Consider the following 19056-nt stretch of genomic DNA (forward strand, 5'->3'; position numbering starts at 1 on the left):
AAGCAGTTCAGGAGCTTTCCCACCTAGGCAAGACTACCATCATGTTCTGGGTGAAGGTGCACAGTTGTGTAAAGGGATATACTTAACAACGGTTTGCTGAAGAATTCTTGAGCTTATTCTACTTTCGAGTATAATAAATTTCCTTGATAGATGTCCCCACCTGACCATCTCCAGTTTTGTTAAAACTTTTACCATAGCAGCAGGCATATCTCAGATGAGGTTCTGTAGATGTGCTGTACTTGTGGCATCAGAGCTATCAGTGTAGAGGTCACTTAGTCAATGTGCAAATTATCACAAATCAAAGATCATGTTTGTCAACAGTTAAGAAGTTGACCATTGCAATGAGAAATTTGAAACTAGTACTACTACTCAACTTTTGGTGCTAAGTTTAATATTACATGGACAATGTCAATAAGGTAGCACATTTTCTATGATTGCTATTCAAAGTGGGCAAAAAAGAAAAAAAACTTTACCCCACACTTGTCATCCCAGTTTCAACCATTGATATCTGCAGCTGAAAACAATTTGGATCATCTTTTTTAAAAATCATGGAAGTTATGTAAGACCATATGATAAATATTGACTTTTGAGTTTGTTTTAGTTATTGAGATACTTGTGCCTTGACTGTGTGCGGCAAATTCAACCTTTTTTTAAGCTGGTCCCAAAATAAAGAGCAGTTTTCCATTCCGCCCCCCCCCCCCCCCCCTGCAGGCACTTTAGCTTCAAACATAAACAACTTTTTGATAGTAAACACGTACATTGTGTAATTGGATGCGTAAGACTTAATTTATTTTTAAGTCCATATAAATGGATTTGACTTAGAGAAAGCTTTTGACAATGTTGACTGGAATACTCTCTTTCAAATTCTAAAAGTGGCAGGGGTAAAATACAGGGAGCGAAAGGCTATTTACAATTTGTACAGAAACCAGATGGCAGTTATAAGAGTCGAGGGACATGAAAGGGAAGCAGTGGTTGGGAAGGGAGTAAGACAGGGTTGTAGCCTCTCCCCGATGTTATTCAGTCTGTATATTGAGCAAGCAGTAAAGGAAACAAAAGAAGAATTCGGAGTAGGTATTAAAATCCATGGAGAAGAAATAAAAACGTTGAGATTTGCCGATGACATTGTAATTCTGTCAGAGACAGCAAAGGACTTGGAAAAGCAGTTGAACAGAATGGATGGTGTCTTGAAGGGAGGATATAAGATGAACGTCAACAAAAGCAAAACGAGGATAATGGAATGTAGTCGAATTAAGTCGGGTGATGTTGAGGGTATTAGATTAGGAAATGAGACACTTAAAGTAGTAAAGGAGTTTTGCTATTTGGGGAGCAAAATAACTGATGATGGTTGAAGTAGAGAGGATATAAAATGTAGACTGGCAATGGCAAGGAAAAGCGTTTCTGAAGAAGAGAAATTTGTTAACATCGAGTATAGATTTAAGTATCAGGAAGTTGTTTCTGAAAGTATTTGTATGGAGTGTAGCCATGTATGGAAGTGAAATATGGACGGTAAATAGTTTGGACGAGAAGAGAATAGAAGCTTTCGAAATGTGGTGCTACAGAAGAATGCTGAAGATTAGATGGGTAGATCACATAACTAATGAGGAAGTATTGAATAGGATTGGGGAGAAGAGAAGTTTGTGGCACAACTTGACTAGAAGAAGGGATCGGTTGGTAGGACATGTTCTGAGGCATCAAGGGATCACCAATTTAGTATTGGAGGGCAGCATGGAGGGTAAAAATCGTAGGGGGAGACCGAGAGATGAATACACTAAGCAGATTCAGAAGGATGTAGGCTGCAGTAGGTACTGGGAGATGAAGAAGCTTGCACAGGATAGAGTAGCATGGAGAGCTGCATCAACCAGTCTCAGGACTGAAGACCACAACAACAACAACAACATAAATGGGAAACTTGCATTGGTCTATGGTAGCTTTGCTATTACAGATTTAGGAAAAGGTGGTAACTTCATTGCACACATGTACAGCTGATGTTCCCTCACTCATTTTGCTAGTGGAACAGGAAAGAGAATGGCTGATAGCGGTGTATGGTATCCTCCTCCAGGTAACATGTTGTGGCTTGCAGAGTACATACATAGATGTAGGATATGTCTCACTTGTGTGCAATTCATTTTCTTTTACAGCTGCAATTACGATCTGTATTCTTATATCTCCTAGTATTTCTAATATACATTTCTTAATTGCTCTCTGAGCAACACTCTGTTTTTGACTCTTTTGTACGCTAAAGTCCATGTCTCACTGCCCCAAGACAAAAACTGCTTATACATTCTGGATGTAAACTTTCCTTTTTAGGCACATCAGCTCAGTTTTGTTTCCCAAAAGCATTCAGAGAAACTTTTATTTTTTTTTTTGTCATTTCTTTTGCTGTCTGGGCAGTCATCTTCAACTGCCTTAATTACAAAAACTCATCAGTTGGTTCTATAGCTTTATTGTTATTTGTATTACTTACTTTAAGTATACTGATAATACATTTTTCAGTGAGCCTTGATTTTTCACGTGCTTCTTCAAATTTTCTGTCATTAGTTTTTCCAGTAATTATTGAAGTTTGACTGCTCCTGATATACATATCACAGTATCATCATTAAAACAAAGGAGTTCCATTAACAAACATTCCATCTTAATTTTTCCAGTAAAAGGATCTAATAACTCCTTCTAGGACTGCTAAGAGTAATTTTGATGATACTAGATCTCCACTTCCAGTTCTAAATTTGTTACAATTCTGGTGAAGCCTGATGGAAGTTATAGCATCTTCAGTATACTGACATAGCTTGGACCAAAGCCTTGTTTGTCAAGGGTTATTTGTAAATATTTTGGTTGTGCTGAGTCAGAAGCGTTCTCAGAAACTTTAAATAATAGGCAAATAGAGAATATCTGTTCAATGCACCACCCTATAATCTTATTGCTGTGTTGAGAGTTGTCCAGTGTGCTACATCCAGCTTGTTCCATTCTCCTCTTAATACCTAACCTTTTTGTATGGTATTACATTAATTTTATTGAATACAGTGACCGTATGAAACCCAACTTCCAGCTTGCTCTGTTCGGCACAAGACCCACAAAGCAACAGATACCAGCAGCCAGGTTGATGCCTTGTTCCTTGACTTCCGGGAGACGTTCAATACAATGCTGCACTGTTGGCTAATGAACAAAATACAAGCATACAGAATATCAGTCTAGCTGTGTGATAGGATTAAAGAGTTCTTGGTAAACAGAAATCAGCATGTCATTCTCAGTAGAGAGAAATCTTCGAGCATACAAGTAATTTCGGGTGTACCCCAAGGGAAGGGAACAGAACCTTATACCAGTGGTTTCTCTTAACAGCGGTCAGGCACATTTTTCCTGATGTTTTGGCAGATAATTGCGATCTCATTTTTACAATGTGTAGTTGTAGTCAGCCCAAACAAGACTGCTCAGCACATCTTTCATGCGGTGCCCACTGTCAGCGGAAAGCATTGCTTTGTTTCCCATTACAAACAACATTAATTTTAAGGTGGAATTTTACATGCCCTTTTTATGGAGCTGTGCCAAATTAGTCCAGTACCATACATATGTTTTATCAGTATGTATTAACACGGACAGTATAACACGAAGAATAACTGGTACTGCTGTAAGGTGGTGGTAGTCAGTGCAGAACAGGGCAGTGCTGTCACTTCTGGAGTACTGGTAGTCCGTCATGTTCTGTTGTCCCTGTTAATTTGTATTGATACAACAGGTATGGGACTGGGCTGTACAGAGAAGCCGCAATGCTAAAATATTGCAGCGAAATGCAGAAACATCTGCAAAGGTCCAACACTTGATGCAGGAATTGGTGGTTGATCCTTGACATTAACAATAAAGCATATTGTTTAAAAATAGGCAGGAAGGCCCATTGTTGTATGATTACATGATTCCAGAACAGTCACTGCAAGCAGTTACATCAGTAAAAAATCGAAAGCGTATGCGTACGGATAAATTTTAAGTAGAATGATCGCATACAACTTACTGTAGGTAAGGCAGATGCGCTACAGAGGTGAATTTGAAGAATGAAACCACAAAGGAGATAGCTTACAACATCCTCATTTGACCAGTACTTGAATATTGATCATCATTCCATATCAGATACGATTGGCAGAGAAAACAGAGAACATCCAAAGAAGAGCAGTGTATTTCATTACAGCTTTATTTAGTAAGCTTGGAATTGTCATGGAGATGCTAAGCCATCTAAAGTAGCAGAGTCTGCGAGAGAGACATTCTGCGTCATGGTGCAGTTTACTATTAAATTTTTGAGTTTGTACATTTCTGGAAGACTCCACCAGTTCATTGCTTCCTTGTACTTATATCTCCCAAAAAGAACATGAAGGTAAAATTGGAGAGCTATGAGCTTGCATAGTTCATTTGGAGGCTTATATGTAGTCTTTTCCTTTCAAACTATTTGTGAGTGGAACAGAAAAGGGTAAAGCAGCGACAGTGGTACACAAAGTACCCTGCGCCGCACAACGTAAGGTGGCTTCTGGAGTATAGTTGTAGACATAGACGTACGCACACATTAAGGAAGAGGATGCTGATGGAGCATTTGTTTTATTCATTTGATTTTTGGTGAAGGAGAATAACCACAGCAGTGTTACAGTTTTACAGCATTCCTTCCTCTGCAGCCATTCTATCAGCGATTTTGCAAGTTTATGTTATATTGTTCTACCTTCTGCTTTAATCATTTCCGTTTTCAAATGTGGTGCCCACTCAACATAAGTTTCCGTTTGCTTTCTTCATATATTTACTGTTTCCAGTTATTTTTGGTGATCCTTACACTTCAGTTGTTCCATGAATTACTTGATTTCAAATACAGAGAATAATCATGTAACACTGTTAGTGTTCACTGATTAGTGTCTTTATTTTTCTGACTTATTTATGTATGTATCCTGGCAAGATGAACTATACACCGACCGTAATTTAGTTGCTACTGATTTTCATGTGTATGTACGTAAAAGAAACCTTTCATTTTTTCCAGCTCTAGATCACTTACTTACAGGACCTTGCAATGAGATGTGATTCAGACCTGAAATGTCCTTTAACTAAATTTCTTCTTCTTCTTCTTCCCCTCTGTCCTTTCGTACTTTATTTTCTAGTTATACCGCATTTATATCTTCTTCCTTTTCCAATTATTCTCACCATCCTTAGCCACTCCCTCCTTTTAAGCTGTTTTTCGCCCATGGGTGTATTGTGTATTTAAACCAGGGACCTAGAAACAACAGAGAGGCTTCCTTCCGCCGTAGCCCTCAGTGGTTCACAACCCTACAACAGGCCACAGCAGCCCACCCATCCCTCCACCGCCCCACATCGAATCCGGGGTTATTGTGCGGTTCGGTCCCCAGTGGACTCCCCTGGGAACTTCTTATACCAGATGAATGTAACCCCAAATGTTTGACCGAGCGAGGTGGCTCAGTAGCTAGCACCCTGGACTCGCCTTCGGGAGGACGACGGTTCAATCCCGCATCCCGGCCGTCCTGATTTAGGTTTTCCACAATTTCCCTAAATCGCTCCAGGCAAATGCCGAGATGGTTCCTTTGAAAGGGCACGGCCGACTTCCTTCCCTCATCCGATGAGACCGACGACCTGGCTGTCTGGTCTCCTCCCCCAACCCAACCAACCAACCCAAATGTTTGTGTGGTAGGTTTATTACAGTGTTCGCATACATAGAGACAGTGTTTGCGCAGCAATCGCCGACATAGTGTATCTGAGGCGGAATAAAGGCACCCAGCCTGCATTCGCTGAGGTAGATTGAAAACCGCCTGAAAAACCATCCACAGGCTGGCCGGCACACTGGACCTCAACACTAATCCGCCGGGCGGATTTGTGCCAGGGTCCAGCACGCCTTCCCACTTGGGAAGACGGCGCAGCTAGTACTTCTACCTCCGTTACCACGAAAGTGATTTATTTTCATCGGTTTTCTCTACCTTAATTTCAAGCTCTGCCTATTCTTGTATGCCATGTCCATATTTTCTCCCCCTGTAACTATTCTATTTTCTTTGTATGTTCTGTCTATCTGACAGTGTAGAATACAATATTGATAGATCAAACATCTATTGATCAAGTGGCAGCAGGAGAAAAGATGCATATAATTTATGGAAATGCACAAGCTCTTGGAGCTTGTGGCTCCCTGTTCTGACAAGGGTTGAAGGGAAAGGATAGTGTAGAATGGATCCTGTGCAAAATCTTAAAAGATCAGAAACTGGAAATGTGTAGGTGCTCCTGGTGTTGTGACATGTCTCTGTATCCCACTGAATCTTCATCTTTTTCCTGGCCTTATCTTGTCTTCACACAGGGTCAGGAAGTTATTCTGGACATGGCAATGTTAGTGGTAGAGGGTGGTCAGATGCCCTTCCTGTCGCTACCCCATAAACATGTGAATGTATATACACTGAGGCATACAGGTTAATTCTTTGACTATTGTAGCCACTCATCATCAAACAAAAAACAGTTTGTAACACTTATTTCCATTTATCACTTACTTCACTGAAGCAGAGCAGAAGTCAGATTTTATGCAACACATTATTTCATATTATTAATAAAATATACGTGAATTGGTTCTGTGGCTATAAAGCTCATTACCAAAGCAATTAGTAATTTTATTTTGAAGGCCAATTGGCAGAATTCTAGGATGACTACCTTCCATATTATTGATTTTAAATTGACAGTCACTGTTCAGCAATATACAGTCTGCTTCATTTCATCTTTGAAAGTACTCTGTTGTCAGCATAGTGTGGAGCCCTTTATATCATGTTGCCATCCAACCTTGAATTAATACTGCTGTTGAATTGTTTTTTGGAACTGGCATAGAATTGTTCCTTATCTGCGCTACATAATTTCTCTTTATAAATTTTATTTGTTGACCCCTCTTTCTGTTCCTGATAAATGCAAACACATTAAATCTCCTCCAACGGACATACCTGTAATAGTATCACATGTAGCAAGAAATTCTAATGTTTCCATCAAGCATTTAGTTACCTCCAGACAGCTAATTGTTTAATTTGCTTTTCAGGTATCGTCAACATGAGGACGGTTTGTATCGTCTGCAATTGGTACGCTACGAAAGCCTTGAAGTAACTCAAATGATCTCAGGGGATTCTTCACATGATGAGCAACAGATGACTTTGTCAAACAAAAGGTACCATTTGCGTAAGGTGCCTTCCAGGACACAGAATGAGCCAGCAAGTTTTGAAGTTTATGAGGTTCTAGATGAAAAGAAGTTTGAAGAGAACAACACTGGAAGCAACAAAGTTCTCATAACAATCTCTGATGTAGATCATAGTGGAAATGTAATACAGTCTGAAGTAATAGAGGCTGAAGAACTTACAATGTTACCCAGTATGACTCTTTTAGATGATACTAACTGACTGTTATGTTAAAGTTGTTGTGTATGTTGGTGCTGCACAGTGTCCTTTTGCTGATGACTTTTCTGTGTGGTGCAACGACTATGAATTGAATAAGTATTATAAAGGCTGTGCAGAAGTTATATTTTTCTCCTGGTAATATAGTTGCATAAAATGGACCATATTATCTTCTAACTATTAAAAACAACTTTAGCATTTAAAATATGTTATTAGCTACTAGGTAAATGGCATAATTTGCTGCACCTGTAATTAGCTGTATGCAGATCTTCGTTTGAAAGTATACCAAGTTGTCCTTAATTCCAGAATGAGATTTTCACTCTGCAGCGGAGTGTGCGCTGATATGAAACTTCCTGGCAGATTAAAACTGTGTGCCCAACGGAGACTCGAACTCAGGACCTTTGCCCGCGAAAGGCAAAGGTCCCGAGTTCGAGTCTCGGTCGGGCACACAGTTTTAATTTGTCCTTAATTGTTACAGATTTCTATATAATAATCTCAGTGGATATATGTAATGGAAATCTCATAGAAATGCATTTTATAAATGTATACATAGTATTTAAAATCATGCGCCTGACTAGACATTAATCAATGTGTTCTCTTAATCATTTAATGGTGTTAAAAATACATAACTACAAGGTTGTTATTTCAGTAACTTGTAGCTTTTGTAAGGCGTCAAGTCCAGTTATCATGAACTTAATTCAGTAAATTTATATATACATGAATCAACAAACTATACTTCTTAATTTTTCCACTTTCATTTTACCTTTTAATAGTTTTATACCACGCTATACTCGAAGTTTAAATATTGTCCGAGAATCCTAAAAAGACTCAGTTATTGAAACTGATTATTCGTATTCAAATCTGAATGTATTACTGATTATATCTCTAATGAAACAGGGAATTGAAAACTTAATCTTTTTGCCCTTACTCGCATGCTGTTCCTTTTGTATTTCAAAACAGAATATTTCTAGGCACCCCCACCCTCTCTCCCTCCCCCTCTCCCACCCCCCTCTCCCACCCCCCCTCTCCCTCCCCCCTCTCCCTCCCCCCTCTCCCACCCCCCTCTCCCACCCCCCTCTCCCACCCCCCTCTCCCTCCCCCCTCTCACTCTCCCCCCTCTCACTCTCCCCCCTCTCACTCCCCCCTCTCACTCCCACCCCCTCTCTCCCCTCTCTCTCTGCCCCCCTCTGCCTCCGCCCCCCCTCTGCTGCTCCCCCCTCCTCCACTGCCGCTTGTAACGCCGGAAATGCTTATCATCCTATTTCCATCTATTGCACTGCAAATTTTTTTCTTTATTTTGTCACCTGAATATATGACATTTCTGTCTCTTTGCGTATTGTAATTGCTTTACTATTTGTATATATATATATTTATGCATTTATGTCGATTTATAATTGGTTTGTTTCGTAAATATTATTTGTATTTTTACGCTGGGTCTTGCCTAGGGAAGACTGCTATCGAACGATTACATCGATAGGTCGTGTGAAGAATCAGTGTGTAGGATCTTTGGTAGTGTTAACTCTGCCGCGTGGAGCGCGGGCAGAGAGAGTCTGGCTGGAGTAGCGAGTGGAGCAGGTGTGTTGTGTAAAGCTCGCGCGAGTTGCCGCGCTTTCGGGGTTTGGCAGCATGTAATTGCGCTCGACTTGCGATGATAGTTTCTGACATGGTGTTGCGGACGGGAAGCCTTAGCTGGCGCACATCAAGAGCCCGTTTCGCCTGGTGACCGTGTCGAGAAGAAGGCGCACCAACATCCAGCTTCTGCAACAGTGACGGCCGACAATGAGTGACTGTCGCCACCTCCTCGATCGACGGCTTCAAACCTTCAATCAACCAACAAGGAAGACAGCAAGCACGTAAAGTTTTAGAACTGTATGGCAGACCTCAGCTTTTAAAATTGTTCCATTTGCCTCGCAAAATTACAGCAACTTAGCATGAAACTTTGTTGCTCATTGTTCCAATTGCATTACCAAGCAGGGTCCCTTCCTTTTCCGGAATGAACCCGAGTGTCGTTGAAATTCAAACGCCAGCTTCATTCGATTTCACTGCTTTAATTTCAAAGTTCAGTTAAGGTATTCATAGCTGGCTACAATATTTAGATTACACAAGGACAAATTAAGAGTGCGAGTTTTGTTACTGTATTTTAGCTTACCTGTGACTGCAGCTCGGCTTGGTACGTACTAAATTTTACTATTGTTAATTGTTCAGAATCATTTAATTCAAGTTCAAAGTTAAATCTCTTATTTCTAAATTGCATAGATTCAAGTAGCTTTTGAAATGATTGTTGAGGTATTCCAAGACTAACCGTATTTTACTGAATTTCGATGTGCTTCAGAAAGAAAGCTCACTATTAACTTCAGTCACTAAATTAACTTTCGATTTTCCGGTTTTATTAACTCTTTTGCTGAATTAAGTCAGAGTGTAGCGAAATTTATTACTTCTGACAAACTTTCAGTTTTCACACTACATTTGTCAACCTTCAGTTGCCACGCTTCTAGTGCTAATTATATGTATAATAATCTTTCTTTTTCAGTTTCTATAGTAATTGTACTTAGGACTGGCGACCATAATTTCCCCCAAATCTCAAATATCTAATTACCGCTAGTTAATTGTTAACGTAACGGCCGCACATTTACTTTCTTTATTAACTTCAGCCCTTTTCAAAATTAATTTCCACCAGTTTCATTTGCATTTTTCCTTTCATTTAGATGTAACCCTTTCCTCCCTCTTTACCGACGGTTTAACTTCGGTGACGATTACTTTTCCCAAATTTCCATTAGGTACACACGGCTTAATTTTTCACTGTCATTAGGGTCGATAAGTGAGGGGGTGGTTACACGCTCCCCCCCTCCTCTGCCTCTCGCCCCTCTCACTCCCTCTCCCCCCTCCATCCTGCCCCTCCACATACACACGTTCCAATGCATAAAACTATGTCAAGTAAATATGCTATTGGGAATGGTCATAAAATTGTAAAAAACTACGACGTTTCACAGGTAACAGAATATATATCATTGGTGAGTTTTTTTGTAAGTGGTCAAAAGTAAGTTCATATGCCTAACATTTCATCTACTTATACTGGAGACATTCTTATAAAGATGTAGTTAGTTAATTATCAAACTTAAGTTCAGCAAGCCAAACTGTTTAAAGGTGTATGCATATAAACTGTTAGGCAGCTGATTACATTTAAGTGTCACAGTTAACTAACTACATCTCCATAGCCTCTCAGGGTGTCTCCAGTACTAGAAGCCAAAGCATTAAGTACAGAAACACACTTTAGATCATGGCCTAGTCCCCATAACACAGAATGCAGTTGGGCATATGATTGGAAGTACTTACGGGGGCACGGGCAGAATCGTAGCCCCCCTTCTCATGTCAACCTATATGGTAGGACGGATGAAGTCGCCCTGAGCTCCATGTCCCCATCAGGTCTGGGTCATGGTGGTGGTGGTGGTGGTGGTGGTGGTGGTGGTGGTGGTGGTGGTGGTCCCAGTCCCGCAGTTGGCGGTTGAGGCGGAGGAGATGCCTTCGGCATTGATGGCAGATGCATCAGTACTGGTATCGGTATTGGAGAAGTTGTGCCATGTTTGTCCACCAATGACAGGGACCCCCTTGTAGGTTATGACGGGGATCCAGCCGCACCAGATGACCCATCAAGAGACATAGACTAGCGGGGCGACGTCAGTGTCCCAGCTGGGGTTGTCAGATCATCTTCGCACAGGTGCAACTGGTTGTACTGACCTGCACAGAGGTCCTCCTCCATGCAGACAGCACAGATGACAGCTGCGGTATTAGGAGGTGACAGTAGGAATTCCCCCCCATGAACCATGGACCTTGCCGCTGGTGGGGAGGCTTGCGTGCCTCAGCGATACAGATGGCCGTACCGTAGGTGCAACCACAACGGAGGGGTATCTGTTGAGAGGCCAGACAAACATGTGGTTCCTGAAGAGGGGCAGCAGCCTTTTCAGTAGTTGCAGGGGCAACAGTCTGGATGATTGACTGATCTGGCCTTGTAACATTAACCAAAACGGCCTTGCTGTGCTGGTACTGCGAACGGCTGAAAGCAAAGGGAAACTACAGCCGTAATTTTTCCCGAGGAAATGCAGCTCTACTGTATGATTAAATGATGATGGCGTCCTCTTGGGTAAAATATTCCGGAGGTAAAATAGTCCCCCATTCGGATCTCCGGGCGGGGACTACTTAGGAGGACGTCGTTATCAGGAGAAAGAAAACTGGCGTTCTACGGATCGGAGCGTGGAATGTCAGATCCCTTAATCGGGCAGGTAGGTTAGAAAATTTAAAAAGGGAAATGGATAGGTTAAAGTTAGATATAGTGGGAATTAGTGAAGTTCGGTGGCAGGAGGAAAAAGACTTTTGGTCAGGTGATTACAGGGTTATAAATACAAAATCAAATAGGGGTAATGCAGGAGTAGGTTTAATAATGAATAAGAAAATAGGAGTGCGGGTTAGCTACTACAAACAGCATAGTGAACGCATTATTGTGGCCAAGATAGACACAAAGCCCATGCCTACTACAGTAGTACAAGTTTATATGCCAACTACCTCTGCAGATGATGAAGAAATAGATGAAATGTATGACGAGATAAAAGAAATTATTCAGGTAGTGAAAGGAGACGAAAATTTAATAGTCATGGGTGACTGGAATTCGTCAGTAGGAAAAGGGAGAGAAGGAAACATAGTAGGTGAATATGGATTGGGGGGAAGGAATGAAAGAGGAAGCCGCCTTGTAGAATTTTGCACAGAGCATAACTTAATCATAGCCAACACTTGGTTCAAGAATCATAAAAGAAGGTTGTATACCTGGAAGAATCCTGGAGATACTAGTAGGTATCAGATAGATTATATAATGGTAAGACAGAGATTTAGGAACCAGGTTTTAAATTGTAAGACATTTCCTGGGGCAGATGTGGATTCTGACCACAATCTATTGGTTATGAACTGCAGATTGAAACTGAAGAAACTGCAAAAAGGTGGGAATTTAAGGAGATGTGACCTGGATAAACTGAAAGAACCAGAGGTTGTAGAGAGTTTCAGGAAGAGCATAAGGGAACAATTGACAGGAATGGGGGAAAGAAATACAGTAGAAGAAGAATGGGTAGCTCTGAGGGATGAAGTAGTGAAGGCAGCGGAGGATCAAGTAGGTAAAAAGACGAGGGCTAATAGAAATCCTTGGGTAACAGAAGAAATATTGAATTTAATTGATGAAAGGAGAAAATATAAAAATGCAGTAAATGAAGCAGGCAAAAAGGAATACAAACGTCTCAAAAATGAGATTGACAGGAAGTGCAAAATGGCTAAGCAGGGATGGCTAGAGGACAAATGTAAGGATGTAGAGGCTTGTCTCACTAGGGGTAAGATAGATACTGCCTACAGGAAAATTAAAGAGACCTTTGGAGAGAAGAGAACCACTTGTATGAATATCAAGAGCTCAGATGGCAACCCAGTTCTAAGCAAAGAAGGGAAGGCAGAAAGGTGGAAGGAGTATATAGAGTGTTTATACAAGGGCGATGTACTTGAGGACAATATTATGGAAATGGAAGAGGATGTAGATGAAGACGAAATGGGAGATAAGATACTGCGTGAAGAGTTTGACAGAGCACTGAAAGACCTGAGTCGAAACAAGGCCCCGGGAGTAGACAACATTCCATTAGAACTATTGATGGCCTTGGGAGAGCCAGTCATGACAAAACTCTACCATCTGGTGAGCACGATGTATGAGACAGGCGAAATACCCTCAGACTTCAAGAAGAATATAATAATTCCAATCCCAAAGAAAGCAGGTGTTGACAGATGTGAAAATTACCGAACTATCAGTTTAATAAGCCACAGCTGCAAAATACTAACATGAATTCTATACAGACGAATGGAAAAACTGGTAGAAGCCGACCTCGGGGAAGATCAGTTTGGATTCCGTAGAAATGTTGGAACACGTGAGGCAATACTGACCTTACGACTTATCTTAGAAGAAAGATTAAGAAAAGGCAAACCTACGTTTCTAGCATTTGTAGACTTAGAGAAAGCTTTTGACAATGTTAACTGGAATACTCTCTTTCAAATTCTAAAGGTGGCAGGTGTAAAATACAGGGAGCGAAAGGCTATTTACAGTTTGTACAGAAACCAGATGGCAGTTATAAGAGTCGAGGGGCATGAAAGGGAAGCAGTGGTTGGGAAAGGAGTAAGACAGGGTTGTAGCCTCTCCCCAATGTTATTCAATCTGTATATTGAGCAAGCAGTAAAGGAAACAAAAGAAAAATTCGGAGTAGGTATTAAAATTCATGGAGAAGAAGTAAAAACTTTGAGGTTCGCTGATGACATTGTAATTCTGTCAGAGACAGCAAAGGACTTGGAAGAGCAGTTGAACGGAATGGACAGTGTCTTGAAAGGAGGATATAAGATGAACATCAACAAAAGCAAAACGAGGATAATGGAATGTAGTCAAATTAAGTCGGGTGATGCTGAGGGAATTAGATTAGGAAATGAGACACTTAAAGTAGTAAAGGAGTTTTGCTATTTAGGGAGTAAAATAACCGATGATGGTCGAAGTAGAGAGGATATAAAATGTAGACTGGCAATGGCAAGCAAAGCGTTTCTCAAGAAGAGGAATTTGTTAACATCGAGTATAGATTTAAGTGTCAGGAAGTCGTTTCTGAAAGTATTTGTATGGAGTGTAGCCCTGTATGGAAGTGAAACATGGACGATAACTAGTTTGGACAAGAAGAGAATAGAAGCTTTGGAAATCTGGCGCTACAGAAGAATGCTGAAGATTAGATGGGTAGATCACATAACTAATGAGGAGATGTTGAATAGGATTGGGGAGAAGAGAAGTTTGTGGCACAACTTGACTAGAAGAAGGGATCGGTTGGTAGGACATGTTTTGAGGCATCAAGGGATCACAAATTTAGCATTGGAGGGCAGTGTGGAGGGTAAAAATCGTAGAGGGAGACCAAGAGATGAATACACTAAGCAGATTCAGAAGGATGTAGGTTGCAGTAGATACTGGGAGATGAAGAAGCTTGCACAGGATAGAGTGGCATGGAGAGCTGCATCAAACCAGTCTCAGGACTGAAGACCACAACAACAACAGTAGGAATTCATTTTGGGTGACGACCAAACTAACCTGCCCAGGCTGGAAACAGGACGACGGCTGCACGGATTGGCATCCGTGGCTGGGTGGCAGGAGCATCGAGGGTTGGCACCTATGGAGCAGTTCGGCAGGACTGTTGTTGTCAAATGGTGTGAACCACCAGGAAGACAGATATTGATCCAAGGCAATGTCGAGCGAGGACCAAGTCATGTACTATTTTATTTGCATTTTGAATGCTCTAACTAACCTTTTGACCTCACTGTTGGACTATGGGTAATAGAGCGAGATGAAAATGTGGCATATCCTGTGGGTGTTGCAGAAGGAGGCAAATTCCTGCAGCACAATCTAAGGGCTGTTATCAAAGGCCAATGTTGCCAGAAGACATTCGATGGAAAAATTTTTCGACAGGGCTGCCACGGTGGCAGAGCTTGAAGTAGTCACACAATGAACAACAAATGGGAAGTGAGAGAATGCATCAATGATTATCGCCCAGTATGTATTAAGGGAAAAACCGGTGAAATCGATGTGGAGATGGTCCCAGGCCGGGGAAGGTTGCGGCCACAGAGACAACATTGCCCATGGGACAGCTAGCTGCAATGTACATTGAGAGCATGCTGTAACCAAATGAATGATGTCTCTGTCCACACCAGGCCAAAAAATATGACTGCAGACTAATGCCTTGGTGCCATCTGCAGTAGGCTATTGGAATTTTCCGTTGCAAACAGGATCAGTGTACCCCATTTTGCTGCACTGGCGGCAAAAAGCCCAGCGCTTAGGACAGTCTGGCCTATCGTGAGTGACAAAATATGACGGACAAGAGGGAAGCATGGAGTCCTTGCATTGTCATTCAACATCGTGCATGCTGTGCTGCAGCTGTGGCCGTGGCTGCCACAGTGAGCTGGGGCGTCTGCCATTAGGTTTTGCTCATGCACGGACCACTCGCACCATGTCATCCGCCTGAGAACCGTCCAATAAATGACAGAGTGGGGGCTTGAATTTCTGCAACCTCACACCACAATTCAATTTGAGTACCTGCAGCCCTCAAAACATCATAATGATTCTGCAATAGTCAGAAAGTCGGAGAGGGAAGGGTTTTCACATTTAAGGACTTGCTCACGAACCTCACAATTGGGGACCAACCGAATGATTGCATCACGAACCATTTGGTTGGCATATGACTCTTGTGGACATCAGTGACAAAGACAGCGTAAATTGTGAAGCTTAGCTGTCCAAGTCTTATAGGAATGTTCTGGTTTCTTGCGACACCAATAGAAGTCAACTTGAACGGCAATGAAGTACGTCCATTTACAGAAGTATTTTGAAAGGAGGTCACACATGTTATTAAAAGAGAGAGGGGGGCCCAGTTGGCAAAAGAGTTGGTATCTGTGAGGCGATAACCAAGACAAAAACAAGATGAGGCATAAGGTCACGGCAGTCAATCCGAGCACATTAAAATGCTGCTGCAACCATTCTTCATAGGCCTCCAATTCTTTGACAGACTCATTGCAAGCCAGGAAAGGTGGGGAATAAATGACCAGGGTAGTGGCAGGCAACATAGCCTGAGATGGACCCGAAGTGGCTGAAACAGAGTCAAGTGTTTGCAATATCTTGGTTTGATTTTGTTGCGCTGTGGTGAACGCCTCTTGCTGTTGACTGAGATGCTGTGCGATGCTGCAACACCGCAGTAAGAACCCCTTGCTGAACAACCAGCCAGCATACAAATTCATCAGTAGCACTGTCAGACATCGTAGATGCAATGGAGGACCAACCAGAGAGTGAAAACTGTGCAGAGAACAGTCCTACACTCGTCATCGCTTGTGTTGTAACTTTGGACACAAAACAGAACCAAGATTGTTAGTGCAGCATTATTAGACTGTGGCATGTGCGCCAATCACCATAACATACACTGAACACGGGAGGACAAGGTAAATGTATGCCGGCAGTAATAATATCATAACTGAGTTCGAGCACAGTGCGGCAGGGTTTAAGTATATGCACTCACCCGTGCTGGTTGTATCGAAAGTTGACAATATCCAATTTACTTCAGATGTCACATCCTAAAACATTTACATCCACACTGTGCCAACTATTTTGGAGTGTTTTTCTGAAAGATGTAACTACCATTTGACTGTACAACAATTTTTATTCCAGTATCTAGATTTTGACCTTACACCATTATCAAGTGTTACAACTGCAACAGATTAAAGCACAGTAAGAGCACAAGTATCAGAAAAATAGCAGGGCAAACAGTTAAATTAATTTATGGGGTGCACTATTTGTTCTCTTACTTACATATTAAAAATCATTAGGCTGGAGTAGAACACAAGTCATTGTAAAAACATGTATATTCGCGTATCTAAACCAATTTTGTCAAAAGTAAATGTGAGAACATTTGTGTAATAGGCTACTTTACTGGCAATTGCCGCGACTTCTTCACTTTGTATGGTTCTGGAATAAAATAGATGACCAAATCAAAGGTTTAGTACTTTTCTACGCTTTGTCTAGCAGCCACTGACATAAACAGAAATGAAACAATCGTCAAAGACCATCATAAAGGCCTCACAGTTTGCACCATGTGATTATGGGAACAAGTAGCTGTTTATATTATCTATGAATAGGGCAGAAGATGCAGTGCGTGACAGAGCACACTTACCATTGTACCACATATTAGATTTTTTTCTCAATCCATTTGCATACAGTGTGTGGGAAGAATGTCTGCTTAAATGCCGGCTCTTCAAACTTTGTATGTTTTGCATTGTGTTTACTTCTTTAAATATAACTGTCATCTGCAGATAGTCTGCAGAGGTTACTATTAAAATTGTCTGCCTGGTCATTAACATGGAGTAGGACGAGCAAGGATCACGGCAAACTTCCCTTAGGCACAGCTAAAGTTACTTCTACATCTTCTGTTGACTTTCCAGACGAAATAATATGGTGTGTCCTCCATACAGAGAAATCTTCAAATTTTAACCAAAAAAAATCAAGTTTCGAAGCTATAATTGGATAGATAAAAAATCTACTCACCAAAGGATGGCAGGATCAAACACACACAAAGGTTACAGAAATGTGGGAGACTTACCGGATCGGATATTAGGAAATGAACTGGCTGACTGTTTGGCAAGAGGAGCACTTACTCACTGCATGGTTTGCTTTGGCGACTCTTAATTGGCCGCACAATTGAGGAGACTTCTGCAGCAGGGTGCTCTTGCTTCTGCTTCTCCCAAGAGGAATCTACAGTTCTGTGTCATCTCTGCAACAGTCATACCAGATTAACCCTCAGTTTTCTTTTGTGTAACAAGCCTCCCCTATATTGGGATTGTGGACTCTCTTAAGACAGTAGTTCAAATCTTGGTGCAATGCCACCTCATTTTGACCCTCCATGCTAAGTATGGGCTTCCAGACTCATTGCCTCTAATGTTGGTGGATGATTCATGGATGGTTGAACTGGTTCTGTTTTCCGCGTGAAAGTAGTTGTTATTTCAATTTAAGGTTTTAATACACTTCTGAAGCAGGGTCAGGGGACGGGGCATCTCCCACAGTATGCTAGGTCTGGGGGGTCCCTGACCCACCTCCTTGACCAGGCTACTCTTTCATTCCTCTTTTACTCTTTTTTAACCATTTTTAGATTGTTTGATAAGGATAGAAGCTGAAGCATTGAATTAAAATTTATGACATGGCCAGGACATGAACCTAGGGCTTCTTTTAGATTCATTCTGCGTCCTTTCTGCCGTGTCCAATTTTCTGTTCTGGGTGTCGCGCCATTTGTTGAATAGACAGCTCTCTTGACTGTAATGGATCATGGGAGGTACAGCTGTGGGTGAGACGTTTCCTGTCTCATGCAGAGCCCTGAGGATGCTCACCTGCTGACATTCCTACCTCCTATACCTTGCTTCTATATTGATGGTATAAAAGATGTCCATAATGTTTGTAGCCTTCTTGCTTTTACTCTTTTCTTTTCTTTTTAATCTCCCGACTAGGCCAGAAAACGTTCTCAGTGGACGTCTCTACTTCAAGCTGCACAACCATTTGATCGAGGGGCTGATGACGTTTGGTCTCTTACTCCCTCCCACCCCCCACCCAAAAAAAAAAAAAAAAAAAAAAAAAAACACAAACAGGTCAGTCAACCAACCAGGAAATGGGCAGATCCTGCATTTGGTGTGCAAACACGTCAGGAAAGAAAGCCAGCTAAATTTAAAGGACAATTGCAGCAACTCGTGTGCAATGTGCGGGAATACTTTGAGAGAGAGGTGGGAAATGAGGGAAGTTATACCTTCTTCAAAAGTAGTCATGTGAACGAAATTTGACCACTGCGGACACACTTTCAAGCAGTTGGCAATAATAGCAATACTTCTACATCTACATCTACGTGATTACTCTGCAATTCACATTTAAGTGCTTGGCAGAGGGTTCATCGAACCACAATCATACTATCTCTCTGCCATTCCACTCCTGCAAAGTGCGTGGGAAAAACGAACACCTAAACCTTTCTGTTCGAGCTCTGATTTCTCTTATTTTATTTTGATGCCCATTCCTACCTATGTAGGCTGGGCACAACAAAATATTCTTGCATTCGAAAGAGAA

The 19056-nt window shown here is 41.5% G+C and overlaps 1 protein-coding gene across 1 annotated transcript in view; it reads left to right on the forward strand.

Annotated features, from left to right (window-relative positions):
* LOC126094438 (histone H4 transcription factor) overlaps positions 1–7757 on the forward strand; it is a 97166-nt gene extending 89409 nt beyond the window's left edge. The window contains exon 9 of the mRNA XM_049908806.1: positions 7028–7757. Coding sequence (XP_049764763.1) covers positions 7028–7382 — 355 coding nt within the window. The 3' untranslated portion in view covers positions 7383–7757. The remainder of the gene's footprint in view (positions 1–7027) is intronic.
* Positions 7758–19056: the final 11299 nt, after the last annotated feature.

The sequence above is a fragment of the Schistocerca cancellata genome, chromosome 8 (genome assembly GCF_023864275.1).
Source record: "Schistocerca cancellata isolate TAMUIC-IGC-003103 chromosome 8, iqSchCanc2.1, whole genome shotgun sequence".
Taxonomy (NCBI): Eukaryota; Metazoa; Arthropoda; class Insecta; order Orthoptera; family Acrididae; genus Schistocerca; species Schistocerca cancellata.